Source organism: Varroa destructor, unplaced genomic scaffold, assembly GCF_002443255.2.
Source record: "Varroa destructor unplaced genomic scaffold, Vdes_3.0 BEIS01000007.1, whole genome shotgun sequence".
In the NCBI taxonomy this organism is placed as follows: domain Eukaryota; kingdom Metazoa; phylum Arthropoda; class Arachnida; order Mesostigmata; family Varroidae; genus Varroa; species Varroa destructor.
The window spans coordinates 4,731,737-4,749,146 of record NW_019211460.1 but is presented as its reverse complement, the minus strand read 5'-3'; the positions used below and the strand labels follow the sequence as shown (position 1 = coordinate 4,749,146).

General features: G+C 37.8%; 1 protein-coding gene across 4 annotated transcripts in view; it reads right to left on the bottom strand.

Annotated features, from left to right (window-relative positions):
• Positions 1-4,833: 4,833 nt before the first annotated feature.
• The window catches only part of LOC111253719 (uncharacterized), a 26,701-nt gene continuing 14,124 nt past the window's right edge, over positions 4,834-17,410 (bottom strand). For 3 of the 4 annotated variants that reach the window (XM_086974468.1, XM_086974469.1, XM_022813537.2), the window contains 8 exons: positions 15,572-15,832; positions 14,968-15,237; positions 14,395-14,646; positions 13,683-13,829; positions 12,438-12,535; positions 11,470-11,593; positions 10,799-10,918; positions 4,834-10,517 (listed from right to left, as the gene is read on the bottom strand). In XM_086974468.1, the coding sequence (XP_086830594.1) occupies positions 10,362-10,517; positions 10,799-10,918; positions 11,470-11,593; positions 12,438-12,535; positions 13,683-13,829; positions 14,395-14,646; positions 14,968-15,237; positions 15,572-15,832 (1,428 nt within the window). In that variant the 3' untranslated portion in view covers positions 4,834-10,361. The remainder of the gene's footprint in view (positions 10,518-10,798; positions 10,919-11,469; positions 11,594-12,437; positions 12,536-13,682; positions 13,830-14,394; positions 14,647-14,967; positions 15,238-15,571; positions 15,833-17,410) is intronic. The other variant, XR_015316686.1, reaches the window with a different exon arrangement.

Genomic DNA, 17,410 nt, shown 5'->3' with positions numbered 1-17,410 from the left:
CCAGGTACTTCATTAGCGGGTAAGGAACAGACGATAGATTTAACGAAAGAATATGTATATATAAAAAAAAACAAAGTATTTTGCCGACTGAAGCATAGAAATGCTAAAATGATTCTACTTAACGAAACAATCCTCATATGAATAAGATAACTAAGGCACCTATAACGTAAATCAAAGAACTTCACAGACTCAGAAGTCATGTTGAGCAAAGAGTGAATATTAAAATAATAAAGAAATACGAATAACATAGAAGGAGCGGAGGAGTAAAAAGATCCGCAAGATCCAAGGATTACTATTGTCGAAAACGTGGATAAGGATACCAATCGGGGATTTTTAAAGATACACACTAGTTGAAAAAAATGAATCAAGTATGGTAAATAAGTGGAATATTTAGTCCCTCTCCAAAATTAAATGATAAATCGAAAGTAAAAATAAATAATCTGCAGAACCTAGAAAGATTAGCTACTTTCAAAATCGATAGACAAGATAAGTCGTATACACAAGCGCTAACAGCGATCAATACAAACGCACCTTATCAGATCATGGGGTTGAAATGACAAAAATTGTGTCTTATGATGCTAAAAATGCTAAAAAATTAGTATCTCAAATGCAACCGCGACAAACCTACCCATTATTCGCCTCTGATGATTAAAGGCTTCGACAAACTTACATCGGTGTAGGATATAGTCATTGTGCTAAATGTAAATGTTCTACCTAATTCGAAGAACAAAAAGAACAAAAGATGCATTTGAACTGCAATAATCGCGACTAACCGCACTAAAACGGTAAATTCAGATAAAAAAAGGTTATAACTAGGTTGCATTATGTGTGGATGTGCAGCTTAAAAGACCATCTAATATTATAAAAGACCATCTAATTTTTCCTACTTTTTAAAAGTACGATCACCGAGTGGTAAACTGCTAGGAGCCAAAAGAGATGCGCCTTTGTGTTAAAATACGGTGAAAGGGGCATAAACACAAGAATAAAATTCAAATAGGCAAGAGAAAAGCAGAAAAAATCACCTGACAAATACCGGTAAATTTTGGCGAGTGTAACTGTATTCAAAAGGTGCATTGAATTGAGGAAAGAAATACCCAGAAGAAAGCCTCCGAGGCAGCGCGCGTATCATAGTACACTCAGAGCGCAGAAATGAGAAGATAACAGTACGGTAAAACCAAGTAAATCTGCACACTGGACAAATTCATAGAATAATTCTGGTAAGTCCCTGAAAATTGTGGCGGACATACTTGGAATCCCAATTTGGAAGTTAGACACAGTTTTTGTGGCAAAAGTGATGCTAGTCTTCTCTTTTACAGCAGCAAGCTTCAGTCTTACTGAGGGTTGATTACAGTCTGGCCTCGAGGACATCACAACCAGATATTAAATGGACACTAAAAATAGTTAAAAAATAATCGATTTACAGGTCCTGATTGCACACAACTAGTCAAAGAACCGACAAGATAAAGCATGGCGTTGTTTGCAGAAGTCCTAGACAAAATCAGAACTTTCGGCATCTTCCGAGCGAGTTGGAAACGTATTAATCTAATACTATTCGACAAGCTGGAAAAAACGAAAAAACTTCTACCTCCGAGCTGATTTGCCTACTAGTTGCAATAAATAAGAGAGTAAAAAAAACATTGTAAATAGATTGTTCACAGAGAACGATGACAATTATTATCTTATTTCTAAAAATTAATAGGGGTTTATAAAGAGTCGCTCGAAAACAGACGCCAGCAAGACGATCCTCGAAGTGGGTGGGGCAAGAATGGGTAAGGTGAAATAGAAAAGAGGGCTGCGCGCCGTCGTGGCTTTTCACATCAAAATTACTTTTAATGGCATAGAAAGCTATCAACAGTTTTTTGGAGAAAAAGGATATAGAGAGACCTACTTGAGACGAATAAGCATAAAGTGTCTAGGCTAAAGGTGTGTTATACACGAAGGTAACAGTTTGAGTTCATAAAGCAATTAACAGGCTTATCAAAATTCTAAAAAATGCTAAAAACTAAAGATCCGTCTACTCAGGGTATTAGCATGGGTGGCAATCTCAATGGTTTTACACGGGGAGTCGACCTGACAGGACGCTCTTACTAGAGAGAAAAATCTAGCAGTGCCGAAGAAACTCAAATATAGAAAGGAGTAGGAGTGAGTATAGCCCTCAGAACCATCTCTTATGATGCAGTGAGAGTTATAGGTAGGTGCCTTACCCCTTCTTGTGAAAAAAAATCATAGAAATTTGTAAACAGAAGCTCATGAAAATGAACACTCAGGAAGGTGACACTGGAGAAGGGCAAGCAAGATGGCAGATCGAAAATACAAGCACGCTGCGTACTGCAAGAAGATTTATCGAAAACATAAATAAATTACACAAGGAAGCATGAGCAATTGACCTAGATGCTCAGCGGCTGTGAATTCTTTGATGACCACCAGCTCTGAATAAGTAAGCCGCTAGTGAGTTCTGTAATTCCTGTTCGGTGTTGTAGAAATGGTGGAGCACATCTTTTGAGGGCATGCGGCTTTCAAAAATGAGAGAGAAAAGGTTGAAGCGATGCTGGGGGGTTCTGCACAAACTAATGGCTTTCACCAATGCTAGAGTCTAGGGAGAAATAAAACTATGTTTAAACTCGTTAATAGAATTTTTAAGAAAAAGAAGCTTAGAATTCTTATGGTATCTGATGGCGAAAAAATGAGCCATTAGTTTTTCTCCAATTCCTTTCATGGAAATTTGCTGGATTGATGTTTAGCCAGTTGCGGCTTTTCCGGCTCGCGAGTTTGTTTTTCCGTTGTTCAAGCGGTGGATATATCTTTTTCTTTATTAATAAACCAATGATTAAAAGGCAGCGGACTTAGTGGGTAGTAAAAACAACCATTCATAAAATCATGGCCTCGGATGACTGATGCTGAGTCGAGCACTACGCGGCTACAATGTGAAAGAAAGCAAGCATTTCCAAAAAAAAAAAATTAAAAGACGATGTGATAGCCTGGATGTATCCCTTTTGGTCTCCTCTATCAGCTCCTTCGGCTGACTCGGCCGCATCCTGTGTTCTATAGTCTGCGTTCCCCCAAGTAGACCTTGTACGCCTCGTTTTTATGTAGTGATCGTGTGCTTCCGCTATGCCATCCAGTATAGCGGGCGTCTCAAGCTCCCAAGTGGGACAGTTAAGGATGTTTTTTTTCGAAGGCATTACCCACTGTACGTCGGAGTGAGTGCTTTCTAGTTTCTCTCTGAGGCTTAAAGCAAGTTTCTTCATTCGCCATTTCCTATTTGTTTATCTGTATTGCATGTGCATGAAATGGTGCATGGGGAGTAGACTGAAGACATATATCTGTAAGCACTTCTATAGAGTTCTTAGTCCTCACTCTTTCCTCTTTTATTATAAGCAATGCAAGGTGGTCGACAATCGTGAAGTCTATGAAAGCATATCCTGCTCCCTGTGAGAATGTAGGCACTCGCCCACAGTTTACAACCAGGAGGTCTATTTAAGATAGTCATCCCTGCATCATCCTTCCTCTTGTTGTTGTGCTTCTGCTGCGCTAAATTAAAATCAAATATGTTCAAATAAAATTAAAATTCCTTGTAATGACAAACTCCTTTTGTCGACCATATATTTGTTTGAGTCAGCTAGGTATATGTTAAATTTGTGCGCAAGCTTATGCGTGAAGAAACGGTAGCTGTAAACCATTGTCACGTGGTATATCGCTGTCAAGGCAAACAACCTCAACCTTAATTGATAGCCAACCTCAAGCATGCCAACCTACGGATAGACCCGAGATTTAGCCTTGTAGTTTAGGGTTTTGAGGCTTGCTTCTCGTACCTAAAATTGACGAAGGAGTTTACTGAGAGAATAAAACAGCGAAAAAACTTTTGCCGCGAGCAATAGGTGCAACCAACGCAGTCCCGATTCACTTTACATTTTCATTTTTTCCGTTGAAAAAAGCTGTGCGCGAGGAAGAACTTTGCTTTTAGCAGGTAACACTTTCACACTTCATGAGAGAATGCCTCAGTCGTGAAATGAGGAGCTAAGTAAATAATAAGTGTTTCTCTCCTCTGTCACAAATATAAGCTCTAATGGGCTGTTTTCTCTAAAGAACTTCTGGTAAAAGGTATTAACTGTACTCGCTAAATAACATTTAAACTTCTACAATATAAGCTACAAGATTCACTTGTGTACAAATTCGCGAGATTCATTCGTATATATTATAGAGCTTACAGAGCAGTACCGTAACCGCTATACATATGGTAATATGACCAATATTGGATAGTGGTCACTCTAAATTAGACTCCAGATTGAAGCTTCATAGAAGCACTTGAACTAAAGCCAGGTGCAATTTTTAGTGTTACAATTTGCAGAAGCGCAGCTCCCTTAATGGCCGGTGTCAGGCTAAACCACAGGAAGCTAACAAGGAAACTCTTAGGGTTTGATCATGCTTAGGAAGGCTAATATCTTGATCGCCAGATAATAGGTGAACGAGCACGTTTGCGGCGATCAATAAACTGCGTATTACACATACGGCTATACCTAAAACAGAGTAGATGCCTACGTTGAGTATTTCAAAGCGGGTTTCCTAAATGCAAACATATTGTTTGAACTGTAGTTATCTAAGCTATAAAAGACTTACTTATAGTTAATACGATACCTGTTGATGCCCGCTGGTTGCTAACGCCTACATGTAGACGTCCGTATCGTCATAGAGTACGGCGGATAGAGCACAGTTCTTATGTACTTGAAGCGATACCGCTATATAAAGATAATTTCCGCAAGAATAAATCACAGCGATAGCAGATTAAAAAGCTGAGCCGTTTCTTTACAACTTATAAAAAATACTCTTAACATGTGCATAGTTCACGAATAATTTATTTACTTGACAGAATAACTTACATTACCCATATTATTTTTATCATCATCGATATTTACATGGTGCTCGTTGTTCGCTGGATATTTTAGTACAGTTCAGGGAAGAGGCAGATCATATGACTATTGAGAGGCGTACCAGCCATGCGCAACCAATTGCCACCAATTGTAGTTTAAAACAGCACAATCCATTCAAGTCGACTGCATACGTGGTCCTACCAAGATAACATGTAGTAGTGTAAAAAAGACATACTAGACACACATTATAACAGAAAGACAAATTACCTTGATATCTGATGAAAGGTAGATTATTAAGTAAAGTGATATGATGCGTTCTTCCCATAATGGCTTTGACAAATAGTGGATAATTGGGCCAAGTGCAATGGTAATTCAAAATTGGAAGACCAAGCTTGTTCTATGAAAAAAAAAAGACCAACTTCTCAAAAAGGATCGCTTAGATAGGGTGAAAAATAGAAGCATTTTTTAGTGGTTTTACAGTAGAAGGTGCTCAAGCTGAGTTACTCGACCATTTAGTAACAAAAAAAAAGGCGGAACCAAGTGCGCTGCGAGACTAGGCCCACTTCATAAATTTATCTGATGGTGTGCCTTAATTACTAGAAAAAGCTATTATTAAATTTAAAACTATTGCTGATACAGCTTCATATATTATTACTTCAATAACTTGTATCCTAATAATAGCGATAGAAGCAAAGCGATACACTGGCCGCATTGACATACAAATCTCTTACATATTCCCAAGCCTACATATATATGCTTAGTTTGTATAAGCAATCATAAATATTCGTGATTAGACCTACGTGACCACGCCCGTATGACTCGCGGTATCATTCAATATTAATATAATTATTATGTTGCTCGCTCCTAATTTTTCGCTATGTGTGTATATATATATATATATAATGTACAAATGAATGATACAATACATAAGTGAGTCCACCCGTTGGCATAGAGCCAGCTCGCGCATATATATAAGATGTAACCGCTTCAGTCCGTCAATTTGCAGCCATCATCATGATAATAATGATAACTGTACTGCTTAATATTTGTGCCCAAAAATATGTGGTTCCGCCAACAAAGACCTTTTTCTGAAAATGTACATACTGCATTCAAGGTCATAGCTTTACTTTCTTGATAAAAATTTATTTTTGACAAAAAAATAACAGAAATTTAAAGCAGCAGATTGGCTCATACTCACATGCGCCTCAAGGATGTCATTAGATCGAATGCCGCTTTATATGGCTCCTTATGGGAATTGTCTTCGGTTAGGTCTATCAGAAAGAAACCCCAATAAAAGTGTGAAGTTTACAACAGCCTCATTTACCATCGTGTAAGTACTTCTCTTTTTGTTTCTTTGAGTAACTCTATTTACATCAATTTTCAAAATGTGTTATGTTGACATTTATAGTGTCATACAAGAATCCTTGAGCAGGGTTCCAAAAAAAAGATACGGGGAAAAAGGAGTTGCCGTACGCTGAGTCGACCTCTCAAGCAACATCTTCCATCTGCCGCCCGTCCTACTTTTCTTAATAATGATATCTTTATCTTCGTCCATTCAATTAAGAACACAGAATTTATGTATATCTAATCTTTTTTACGACAGACTATAAAGAGCACAATTCAGCCCGTGTGACTGTGTGTGTGCGCGTAGTTGTACCTCTCGCATTTTTATCTTCGTGTTTTGCAGCTGAGTACTAATAACTTGCATATGTTCTAGATCTAACTGTTGTAGTTGACTACTCTTTATTATTCCTGTTATATGTTGGACTTTATTAAAACGGTAATTGAGATTCGGTTGCTAAAAGTTAGTCTGTGTGATACATATAACCATACTTAACGGTACGTAATTGACGTGTTGTGTGCACAGGAAATCCATTAGAATGCTCTGAGAGATACCTTGTGTTGGTTTTTTAATTTGTGGAACATTCGTACTAGCGATGAAAAAGATATACTTCTGATAATGTTTCATAGAGGAAGCATTTTTGTAAATATAGTACATTCTTCACGCTGCTTACGGAGTATTATACTTTTAAATGCACATAGATGTGGTAATCTTTTCAAGCTAGACACGTGATCTCAAGAAACCGTACTATAAGAAGCGTCCTATCTTACAAAAACATTTTGGCCTCAATGAAGGACGTCCATTTAGGCCAATCATCTCCTATAGAATGAATCAAGAAAAAGGAATTGTCGTTACGTTTTTTGTATTTATCATTTGAGATCGATGATATTGTTCTCCAACGATACTGTAAATTCTACATTTACTAGACTTTTAATTTTGTTTCGTCGTGGCTTCTAATGGTAGGTTGTAATGGGTCTTACGTTTTACTTTTGTAGTCACCTTTTATGGTAGTTAGTAAACGACAAACACAATTTGACTGAGGTGTATCGTAAAATCAAGAAAATATTCCTCAACGTAATACAACATCAAAAACTCAACCGATAAACACAAGCAAACCAATCGAAATATTGTTTCAGAGTCTCGAAGAGTGAATATGTTCGTTAGTAAGCATGTTATGTTAAGAAGGGCAATAAGTTTGCTTAAAGAGTTGTCTCAAATCGAAATTATTATAGAAAAGGCACAATCATTTTCTATTTTTGATTTTATCACTAGCATTCGCCAGTTGACTCTGAGAGCTTTTCAGAGCTTCAAACCGAGAAAACTCTCGGTCTTTAACGCTCTTACCGAATAACATCTTAATTTAGAGCAACGCTCTTGAACTAAATGCTGTTTTAAGATCGTTGCGGTTCTGAGGCTGAATAAACTGAGAGCGTTGTATAAAAAAACAGGTGATAAAACAAAGCTATCTTTGGTTTTATGGGTATACGCCTGCTGAGGTTCCAGCCAGTAAAATTCAGGTAAGATATACAAGACTGTCGCTGCAACCATGGCGCTTTTCAATAATCATTACATAATAGTTTGAATCTGCAATTTTTTCCAATAATTCAGACAGGAATGACAGTGCACTTTAATGATTTATTGTTATTAGGAAATATGGTATACTCGAGCAACTTAATAGACCAAATGTATATTTACGGATGTGCTCCCAACAGTGTGTGAAGTGGCGTCCAAAGAAAACCAAGAGTTCGCGGTTCAATGCAAGCTCAATTCAGTATGAGACATGGAAGACTACAGTAAGTTATCACATCACCATTTAACTAGAATAAATTAGCATAAAATATCCACCATAGTAGAGAATGAACTATAAAGTGAACGAAGACAATAACATTTAATATGAGATGATTAATAATAATAACATAATTGGAAAAAAACCGGCAAATTACGTATAAATGTGCAGAAATAGGAATAATGTATGTTGTAGAAGTTTATGTAATTTGTATTGTTTATGTAATTTGTATAGATGATTTTGTGAGCTGCGTATAGCATATCGGGTAAATAAAATTCAGTGTTCTGGACATACGGTCTTTCAAAGACGTAAGTAAGTCGTAACGATCCATAGCTAGAAGAAAACCCCGCTAATGGTTAAAGAACTCAGAGGCTGATCTTAGGAACACTGTCATTATAATTTACGGTCTTTTTGGCTTAAGATTTAAAGCACGACTGCAATATGGCAGAACAGATAAGAATTGCATACATTCTCTGGAAGTCCATTGTCGGCGCTCAATATTATCACATGCACGTATGGGGCCTCAAAACCACGTTGTCAAAAATCAAATCTATTTTACCATTAGGTTACATGCAATGATTCTCAAATATTGTTCCCGATACACGCCGTTTCAAACTCGGTCCTCCAGAATATTGCCCTCTATTCTAGAATTACGTCGTCATCGAATCACGCAGAAATTATTAATGTGTTAAAGCAGTTGTTCGGCGTTGCCACAGAATCTTCAAGGCAGTACAGATATCAAGGTACTGAATTTGATAACATTTCTTGATCTAACCACAATTCCTACGGAGAAATGAACAGAACATCGCTTGTGGATAGAAGGTTCATTACTTTGGTAGGTCCTATCGAGATATTCCATCTCAACTATGTAGCAATCCCTATGTTTAATAATGTAGGTGCGAACAGGGCTATTGAGATTATCATTCAACAGAGGCAATACCCCTTTTGCCTTAACTTACAATGGACTGAAATTTAGAGTTGCTTAAGGAAGCCACATACAGGTTGTGGGACAAATCGTTCTTATGTGAATGGTTAGCAACACTTAGTGCGCTATTATCTTTGCTGCATAACGTAAATTAGGTCAATTTCCTCTAATTTTGCGAACGGTGGAATGCAACTTAGTTAAAAACACATGTCGTAGCTATAGAAAAACATGCTAAATTATGGTAACTATGGAATAACTTAAATATACAGATATTTCACTAGTAAGGGAACATTTGCGTCTCTCTATCCATATGTCCATTTCGTATTTTTTTAGTTTAGCTGCTAGTGAATAGTCAAGTTTGTAGCGCCTTATAAGCTAAAAAATTAAGAAACAGGCAAAGCGATCAAGAAACACAAAGTTAGTTAAAATCGAAATGTGCAACAACTGCTTCATCATCATCGACAGTAATATTAAGCAGCAGGTCTACCGTGTAGTAACACACGTATCAGAGATGTATGTCACAACACGTATACATACGTACATAAATATACGCCGCAAGTATGATGCACATTAATAATAATAATTATATAAACGTCTTTACGATGTACATTAAACATATGGTAAATAGTAGAACGTGTTTGTGCTTGCTGATCTATATTTTTGTGTATGTGTGTAATTGTAAAAGGGTGGGCGATGGGGGCGAGAGAACGATGACTGCGATATCCAGGATTTGGTTCTGAATCATCGGTGCTAATATTGATTACATCGCGCTTTGTGCTTTAGTAACCGTTCTAGACAATAATCAAAACTGTCATTGTTTTTCCCACTTCGGCGGCGTTAATTACAGCATTTACATGCGTCATGGAAAGTTAACGACAGTTTTTTATAATTTTTTATCAGGTCCTAGTAAAATTAATTCTTATAGAGCGAACTTTTGTCCGTTCTATGTAAACACACACACACACACAGACACACACATATCTAAAAGATCAGAGATCAACTTTCAACAGATGAGTCTTTTCTTATACATCTGCGTACTGGGAGGTCTCATATCTCAAGCTGATAAAAACGTCACGCAAAGGACCTTGCCGCTAGCTAATTCTTTCAGTAACTGTTCGCAAGGAGAGCCGTCCCTCTGAGTTATCCTTTTTTATTTATCCATGTCATTCTCTCTTCCGGCAATAATTACCATAAACATCAGCACTATCATTGTGTAATTATATTTTACATTTGCGAGTTAAGGACCGTCACACTCATCTACTCAAAGAAGTGGGATGTGTCATTTATGTTAAAGGGACTATTTATTTTTACCAGACGCGTCGGGATGTTCTTGCCTGCAATTGGTTGAAACTTCAAATACTATGAGGCATATGTTTGAATGCCTTCTGCATTTGCCACTGATACAGCGGAAGCAAGCTTCCACGTCGGTCTTCTGAAGGTTCAGTTGAGGTACCTGCGGCATTTTCTTGCTCCGCATGTACACGGAACTTTGACCTCTTCTTTAGGGAACTTGTAGTCGTACGTCAGCTCCTCGCCAATACGAATCCGCTTCTGAGAGTAGATCACAATGTGCTTTTTGCCGAAGATCTCAATGCACTAATTAAGGTATGAAATAACCATGAAACACCCATGAATAGGTAGCAACAGTTAAGACCCATCCTTTTCTTTATCATCTAATGGTATATGAAAGACGAGCCTACCTGGCAATGTCAGAGTGTTTGAAAATTAATGTAACTCCATGTCGATATCTCGGTTTGTTAAACTATAAAAGATAATAAACTGAGCAGCTCAATTTTTTTTAACAATCAGTACTTGCTTTTCCTCTCTGTATCACATAACTAAAGTACAAAAACTTTTTGCTGATTTATCTATCTTACCTTTGAATAACAATTGGGGTCGCAGGAATGGTTAATAAATCTGGCCGCATTTCCGTGCATTGTTGCGTCCACTACTTCATCTTCGTCGATCTTGAACATGTAGCAATCGATGCCGCGAGACTATTGCGTAATGAGACATGAGCAAGCGACCAAAAAAAGCAAAAGTATTTGTATAGACTAACGTTATATATTACCAAGAAAAATTGGAACTGCGTTTATAGATGATGCTTGTTTTTCCAGTTCGGACATTTTTTAGCGCCAATGTGCTTGTTATGAGCGGCACCAAAGCGTTTTGCGGCTTCATAGATTTTTGGCCACTTGCCAACAAAACGCTACAAAATCTTACTTACTTCTAAAGTAGGGTTGTTTTTGTTCCGTCCATCTAAAACATTAATTCTAATTTGTTCAATCAGACAATTCCATACGCCTAAAGTTTCATTTAAATATGAGACAAGTAAGGCGGTGGACCGTACTATGTAGAGGAATACATGATCATGAAACTATCTATCTTGTATACTGGGCAAGGGTTGTCGACTGCTACGACATTTAGACACTAACCACTAAGGTAAAGCTAAGTTAGCTGTAAGAACAGAAACACCTTACATTATTTCTTATTATGTATTTATAAATGAATTTTCTAAACATATGTAAAAGTACAATCTAAGGTGTACCTTATAGTTGTTCTCTCGTTTATCGGTCAGGATTGCACGAATAAGTTCACCCGAGTACTCAATCACCATCTCACCAGCTTCGATGATGCGTTTGGCAAACACTCCTCGACGGTGGATCTTTGATCTGACAAAAAACGTTTAGCGACATACAAAATAATAGAACAGTGGCTGTGCTAAGGCTGCGTTGTATGAGAACACCGCCTGGTCGACTATATTGTGTATATGCGAACATGGCACTTCCAGAGTTTTCTCTGATATGTTGCGTTCGTTAATACTTGCCTATATAATACGCTACAAGCCTTAAAGTTAACCATAGTATGAGAATTTCATAGGTAGATAAACAAAGTATGCTAAGACCTACAATGGGTATATTTTCTGTAGTTCTTCTAATACAGCACTCGCGAATTTTGATATATCTTATATAAGCTATGGCGCCTATGGCGTATAGAACTGATGAACAAATATGACATCGAAATTCGCATCATAAAAACTAAAGTAATAGATAATCTGTGTACTCTGAACTATAAATCGTTAGTTTGAGTTTTAGAAGTAATTCTTAAAATTCAGTATCACCATAATTTGCATACTATAGGTGTACATCATTAACTAATATCTGCAATATAGCATATATATATATTTACGCATTTATTTTTAGATATATCTATCGATTAAAGCTTTTTTCCGAATCTAATTTTTTACATTTTGCTAATAGTAGCATCCCTCGGAAGCGTGTGATAGCCTTTCTGTCGTTCAGTTTTCATGAATCACTATTATCTTTGGATTTTTTGATAATATCCGAATCTCATCCGTGACGCACTTGGAGTATTCTTCGGAGACAATAAGAAGATGTGTAAGGCTATATGTGTATACATGACATAAACAAAACTCACAAATCGGGGATTGCAAGTCGAGCGTCTAATCATTCCGACAGCCAATTTTGCTTATGAGACCGATAAACGAGTACTAACCTATAGACCCCGACAGTGTGTCGAGCCGTTTCCTTGAGGGAGTAGAATTGCATGACCATATGAAGATCCTTGTCAATTCTTCTCTGGCGCATAGACACCTGTTTCAAAGTTGGCGGCGTCATGAAAATAGTGTTTTATTTCCATATAAATAATTCATTCATAATCACAGGCCAAATTCAATACAGATATTTGTGCTTACGAATAGCACTGTATCTAGCCTCACTATCCTGCGGTCAGAGCATTTATATATTATTAATTATTATATAAATTATTCGAAATAACTATAACGAAGCGCTGCAGTTGCAAAAAAGCAGGTTGAAAGTTTCCAATATATCTACCACGAATAGCTATCAACCTATCCTTTCATACCAGCATAGCAAATTGTTGACCATCCTATAATATATATATATATACGAAAAGCACCAACAAATCCATTTTACTTCATAGATCACTCATTAACACACTTTGTTTCATCATATACGAACTAATCCTAACTTTGTAAAGATGGGAATACCAAATTCGAATTTACCACTTTCACTAGATCCTATGAAGATGGTGCCTTTCGAAAGCTATTATTTTGAATACCTTAGTGTTTTTCAGTTTAGCATGACCTGCGCCATTCAATAAGCTTAAAGCATATATCGGTGTTTTTTTATTTATTACTTTTTTGTCCTCCGCATCAAGTATTTACTATTCCCCTGACATAAAATGCATTGACTAATATTTTTACATTTCGTTTTTTAACTTAGTAGGTCACACATTAAATATTTACTACAAATCTGATTTCATCCATTTTGAGTTATTTGAGCAAAGCTGGGTACTTCTTTGGTATAATTAAATAGATTAGAAGAAAGCAACGAAAAATGAACCGTTTTCAAGGAAATTGAAACAGTTTATTTAAAAATGCTAAATTTCAGAAGTAAAGAAAGATAAGAAAATACAAAAAAACACATAACGCCATGTTACATAATAGTAAAAGGAAGCATAAAATGTAGACTTGCAAAACGATTGGCGATAATTAGGTAAAACAGACATACTTGCCTAAGAATACTAAATAAGCCACATAATGATATTGTAGAATATAATTTTGTCCTACGTCCGACCCCCGTGGGCTCTTAAAAGTCATGATTACGAATATTCCTGTTGTTCAAAACATTTGTAAATAAAAGCAGCTATATGCTATAGTAAATATTTGGTACATTAAAAAATAGTACTAAATAGTTATTGAAACATGCTTTTCCTTACCTCCTCGCCGTGATCGTCGTCATCCGAATCATCATCAGAGTCGTGCTCTCCTCGCGGCGGCCGGCGATGTCGCGATGCGAGGAAATCAAACATGTCGTACGCACCTTTGCGCGTATATACCGTTGCACGCGCGCACGACTCCGTTACCTTAACATAATTCCATAAGAACACACAGGACCAGACAAGAGAAATACATTTTAATTGTATGCCAACTTTATAAAATAATTTGGCAATACTACGCATTCAAACCGGGCTAGTTTGATCCGGGAAAGTTTATTGAAATTAGTGAAATTACACAGACTGTACACCAGCAGAACTGCTTGGGAGTATTTAACGAATGATTTAGAATTTTCTTGACACTTAATCTTATTTACCATGTAACAATACAGATCAAATATGAATGTAGATTCGAGACTTGTTAACTGTTTTACGTTCTACACGCGCAACGTAGTAACGCTGTTCATCCGGACGGAAGGAAAAATAAAAATCTAGGACATTAAATTTAACTTTGATTCAGACATATAAAGATGAAGCTCTAAAAAATGCAATTATGGTGGGAATAAACCACACTACAGTTAACCGATTAAAAAAGTTAAAACTTGATTGATTTGATTTTAAATTCACAAAATGTATGGAGTTAGCCAAGATTTATAAGCCTCGCAATTACGTATATCTAAAGAAGATCCAGTCTGATGGGGGCAATTACACTTACGGCGGGGAATTTGGTTTGCGCAACCTCATCGGCGACTAACGCCCTCTTGCGGTGAGATCCTGAACTCGTTGAGCCAAAGGGGAACGCAACGGGCTTACTACGAAACTGTGGTAACGTTGGTGCCGAGCGGCCGCCAGGAAGCGACGCTGTGGTGTCGTCACCTTCGCTCTCGAATGAGTAAACATCTTTTATACCTCTGGAGGCACTGCCACCAGTGCCGATTGCCGACGTTAAGTGGCCGTCTTTACCGTGCTGCGTTGAAGAATTAACAAAGTTGTAAATCCGATCTTTTATTTGATCAAGAAATAGTAATCGATCCTCAAAAAGTATTATGCATGAATAAGCAATTAACTCATCATACGAAGAACAGATTTAAAACTTTTAAGAGTGCGGGTTATTAAGATCACGGGTTGCACACGTAATCAGGTCCGTTATGCAGGAAAACCCAATTTTATATTCATCGGTTGTTCAGAAGGGAGGTTAGTAACCTGTAATAATGAGTTTATTTGACAGGTTTTTATTATAAACCGTACAAAGCATTAGTGGGATAATAGCAGAAATCTAAATGAATACCTTATGGAATTTGCTGTCTTTGTTTTCTTGCCGACTAGGCATTAACAGTGACTTCCGTTTCTTTTTTGTTGTTGGGGCAGTAGTTTCCATTGAAGATGTTGACATCGATGGTGTTGCTGAGTGCAACGTCGCAGGGCTGTCAATCTGGTGGTCATCGTGGGGATGCTGGTGGTGGTTGGGGCTTTCACCTCGTTCCCGATGAGCGTGACTGCCGGCAGACGAGGCCACAGAGGTCGCCAGCGAGGTCGCCGATGACGACTTACTATCGCCCTAGAAGGCACATGGAACATCAGTTACTTCCGGCCGAATTCGAACACCGGATTTCGTATGCCCCACGGGCCGGCTGGTAAAAACGCCGCCGCTGCATCGACACAAGGACTTACGTGGTAATTTATAGCCTCACGTGTGAATCGAGACCTTGTTCTGCCAATAAGCTAAGTTTGCATACAACTAAGAACACACGTCCCTCATATTCAACCACTAATTAATATAAATTTGAAAAATGTGTTTTTATACTAGCTAACAAAGTTCGCTGTTTAAGAAAACCATAAGCACTCATCGTGGTAATAATAGTTATCGGTCACAGTCAATAATGGGTACATACTTTGTCGATAACAGTGGCCGGGGTACTCGTCCTACTGCGAGAAGAATATGTGTCCATAAACGGCGCAGGAGTCGGTGTTGTGACACTTGTTGCCATAGAAGATGTCATCGTATACCCAAAAGCGCTAAGTGAAGCGCCTGCTACTGAAGCTGAGGCGGCTTGCTTAAACACGTCATGTTTGCTGTCGTCCTGGCTTTCTTCTTTGATCACAATTACTTCTCGATTTGTGCTGCCACAGCTAGTCCTATCCTTTTGCTTTTCCTGTAGTCGAAAACCGAGACAGGATGAAACAAGATTGTGTGTAGTGAAAATAAGTAACGGCATTCCTGCATTAGACACCCTTATAATGGGAGCATTATCTATCTGTATCATTAGGCACAAAAGCTTTACTTGCTTGTTTAAAGGTAAATATAATATTCAAGGTTACATATCATAGGACTCCACGCGGTACTAATATCCGAAATGGTAAAAGGGATGCGAACCAGCCCATTCAAATTTCGTGTATTTATTAAGCTAGCTACCACTACGTAATCAATTATTACACTCTCGCACAACTGATTTAGCCCTACACAAGCGAATGTGCTGCCACCGGTTGACAGGTGTGCAAACTCTTGTGCACTCCAAATATCTAATATATAATAAATTCGTTGAAAAATCTGCGTTGAATCAAATACGTGTGGGACAATTCCAATATGGATTCATAAGCATTGCTTTCAAACGTATTTGTCTATTTAGGTACGATTTAATATAAAATGGAAACTTATGTATGAAAGCTTCTACGGTATGATTTATCCATATTGCATCCATTCAAATCGTTACTGCTGCAGGGTTTGGCGATAAAGAGAACTTATGCCATCGCATTTGCGACACAAATCAATATATAATTTTATTAGACCTTGGTAGACTTGTGAATACGCAAGTCTAGAGTAAAACGAAAAAAAAATCACGGCATACAATTCAGCTATTCTGTAGGTTTTAAATTCAGTTAGTGTCTTCATTCTGGACTGCTTTCTTCTCATTATCGGGATGTAACGCTTCTCCTATTCCGAAGTGCAAAAACGACCCAGGTTAACCGATATCATGGCACGAGGTTGCGAAGAAGAACATCTGCTATGAGGTTCTCTAGTATCAACTTGTAAGCAAAGCAAGCATGTTCCTGGAGAGTGTAGTGCGATGCCAAAGAGCAACGGGAATAGTCGCTACCATGTGCAACAGGCCTTAGTTAGATTAGTCATTCCCCCGTTTCGGTATCGGGACTGATCATCAATCTAACCACAACAAAGGCAATGAAATTCAGGAGAGGTGACAGAGTTCCGGCTTATAACACACTAAGTCTTTTGGGCTGACCGCTGACATATGTTAATCAATTCAGCTACCTAGATTTGCTGATCTCGTATAACGGCCAAGTTTCTTTCGTCATATTACAGAATGATACAGGAAGGCCTTGATAACTTCGTCCTCAGTATTTAGTTTCCGTCAATTGTCCCTATCAACTGCTTTACGGCTTTTCTACTCCAAGGTTGCGCCAATTGCCGTCGACGGGCTGAGCTTTTTCTGGGATGATCTCACAGAGAAAAATCTCGAGCATTTGAACCGAACAGGGCTCCTCAGAACGGCTTTGGTCCCCACGCTGCCCACAAGTTAAATTGCTGAACAGTCTGGGCTAGTAACTAACCGAAGAATGGCTGTAGCATGGTGTATAATACAATCATTGGTAGGTCATAAATGAATAACCCCGTTAGGCCTACAATCCCAGGAACCGTATGATGATATTAGCTTAGGTCAGGTTATTTTAGGATAGGATATAAAGCTTCATATGTTTAATATTCCAAGCTGTTT